This window comes from Oncorhynchus gorbuscha, linkage group LG10 (genome assembly GCF_021184085.1).
Source record: "Oncorhynchus gorbuscha isolate QuinsamMale2020 ecotype Even-year linkage group LG10, OgorEven_v1.0, whole genome shotgun sequence".
NCBI classification, from domain to species: Eukaryota; Metazoa; Chordata; class Actinopteri; order Salmoniformes; family Salmonidae; genus Oncorhynchus; species Oncorhynchus gorbuscha.
In genome coordinates this window covers 3,279,422-3,281,921 of record NC_060182.1, presented here as the reverse complement: position 1 = coordinate 3,281,921, position 2,500 = coordinate 3,279,422, and the positions used below count along the sequence as shown (strand labels likewise).

Sequence of the window (2,500 nt, the reverse complement as noted above, 5' to 3'; positions counted from 1 at the left end):
CCCTTCTGATGACCAGGTGGCGAATCGCATCTCTGCATGTCTGGCAGACATATCAGTGTGGATGACGGATCACCACCTCAAGCTGAACTTCGGCAAGACGGAGCTGCTCTTCCTCCCGGGGAAGGACTGCCCGTTCCATGATCTCGCCATCACGGTTGACAACTCCATTGTGTCCTCCTCCCAGAGCGCTAAGAACCTTGGCGTGATCCTGGACAACACCCTGTCGTTCTCAACTAACATCAAGGCGGTGGCCCGTTCCTGTAGGTTCATGCTCTACAACATCCGCAGAGTACGACCCTGCCTCACACAGGAAGCGGCGCAGGTCCTAATCCAGGCACTTGTCATCTCCCGTCTGGATTACTGCAACTCGCTGTTGGCTGGGCTCCCTGCCTGTGCCATTAAACCCCTACAACTCATCCAGAACGCCGCAGCCCGTCTAGTGTTCAACCTTCCCAAGTTCTCTCACGTCACCCCGCTCCTCCGCTCTCTCCACTGGCTTCCAGTTGAAGCTCGCATCCGCTACAAGACCATGGTGCTTGCCTACGGAGCTGTGAGGGGAACGGCACCTCAGTACCTCCAGGCTCTGATCAGGCCCTACACCCAAATAAGGGCACTGCGTTCATCCACCTCTGGCCTGCTCGCCTCCCTACCACTGAGGAAGTACAGTTCCCGCTCAGCCCAGTCAAAACTGTTCGCTGCTCTGGCTCCCCAATGGTGGAACAAACTCCCTCACGACGCCAGGACAGCGGAGTCAATCACCACCTTCCGGAGACACCTGAAACCCCACCTCTTTAAGGAATACCTAGGATAGGATAAGTATTCCCTCTCACCCCCCTTTAAGATTTAGATGCACTATTGTAAAGTGACTGTTCCACTGGATGTCATAAGGTGAATGCACCAATTTGTAAGTCGCTCTGGATAAGAGCGTCTGCTAAATGACTTAAATGTAAATGTAAATGACATTAACAAGGATCCAGGGAAATCTCTCAGGACATTAACAAGGATCCAGGGAAATCTCTCAGGACATTAACAAGGATCCAGGGAAATCTCTCAGGACATTAACAAGGATCCAGGGAAATCTCTCAGGACATTAACAAGGATCCAGGGAAATCTCTCAGGAAATCTCTCAGGACATTAACAAGGATCCAGGGAAATCTCTCAGGACATTAACAAGGATCCAGGAAATCCAGGGAAATCTCTCAGGACATTAACAAGGATCCAGGATCCAGGGAAATCAGGGAAATCTCTCAGGACATTAACAAGGAAGGATCCAGGGAAATCTCTCAGGACATTAACAAGGATCATTAACAGGATCCAGGGAAATCTCTCAGGACATTAACAAGGATCCAGGGAAATCTCTCAGGACATTAACAAGGATCCAGGGAAATCTCTCAGGACATTAACAAGGATCCAGGGAGATCAAAAAGACATTAACAAGGATCCAGGGAGATCAAAAAGACGAGAAGTCAACAGTCTCACATGTGAGGGTTATTATTAAAAACAGGTATATTGCAGATCAATCATTAATATCTAATTTCAATTAATGTAATGTAACATCTCTGTTACAATGAATGCCTATGGAAAGGTATTGCTTTGACAGAGTCTACTATTAATAAGTAGACAATATTGTTGTAATGCAACCGAACGCAGCAGAGACACTCACATTGTAAAATCACTGCTACAATAAACAGTTATAGTGAGCCACAGCAGACACTCACATTGTAAAATCACTGCTACAATAAACAGTTATAGTGAGCACAGCAGACACTCACATTGTAAAATCACTTCTACAATCAACAGTTATAGTGAGCCACAGCAGACACTCACGACGGAGGTGTTGAGTCCAGACATGACGGGGTCGTGAACTTCACGACAGCGGTTCCCCTCCTCGTCGCAGGCTGAGACCAGATCCACCACTTTCTCAGGGTCCGTGGACGCCTTGACATCCGACAGGCCCTTCGCCCACGCAGCGGAGCTGACCAACCACATGAAGGTGAACACACACGTCACGCCAAAATCCTGCGGTAAACGGGGAATGAGAGATCAAACTCATAGAATGACATATTGAACACCTGACCAAGATGGCCACCGTTATGGGGGATGGGGTAGGAATTTGGTTACAACGCCAAGCTGCGGTCAGGTCACGACCCTTGTGAGGACGACGAGCGCACAGATGCAGTGACTGTTTCTGGAAGTTTCATCAGCTGTCCGGGAAGCTGGTTTCAGATGATTCTCTAAACTGACATTGGAGGCGGCTTATGGTAGAGAAATTAACATGAAGTTCTCTGGCAACAGCTCTGGTGGACATTCCTGCAGTCAGAATGCCAATTGCAATCTCCCTCAACTTGAGACATCTGTGGCATTGTGTTGTGTGACAAAACTGCACAATTTAGAGTGGCCTTTTATTGTTCCCAGCACAAGGTGCACCTGTTCGCTGCTCTGGCCCCCCAATGGTGGAACAAACTCCCTCACGACGCCAGGACAGCGGAGTCAATCACCA

At 48.8% G+C, this 2,500-nt stretch overlaps 1 protein-coding gene across 2 annotated transcripts in view; it reads right to left on the bottom strand.

Moving 5' to 3' along the window:
- LOC124044971 (synaptophysin-like) overlaps window positions 1-2,500 on the bottom strand; it is a 45,688-nt gene that overhangs the window by 4,740 nt on the left and 38,448 nt on the right. For both annotated transcript variants that reach the window (XM_046364169.1, XM_046364168.1), the window contains exon 5: window positions 1,828-2,019. In XM_046364169.1, coding sequence (XP_046220125.1) covers window positions 1,828-2,019 — 192 coding nt within the window. The remainder of the gene's footprint in view (window positions 1-1,827; window positions 2,020-2,500) is intronic.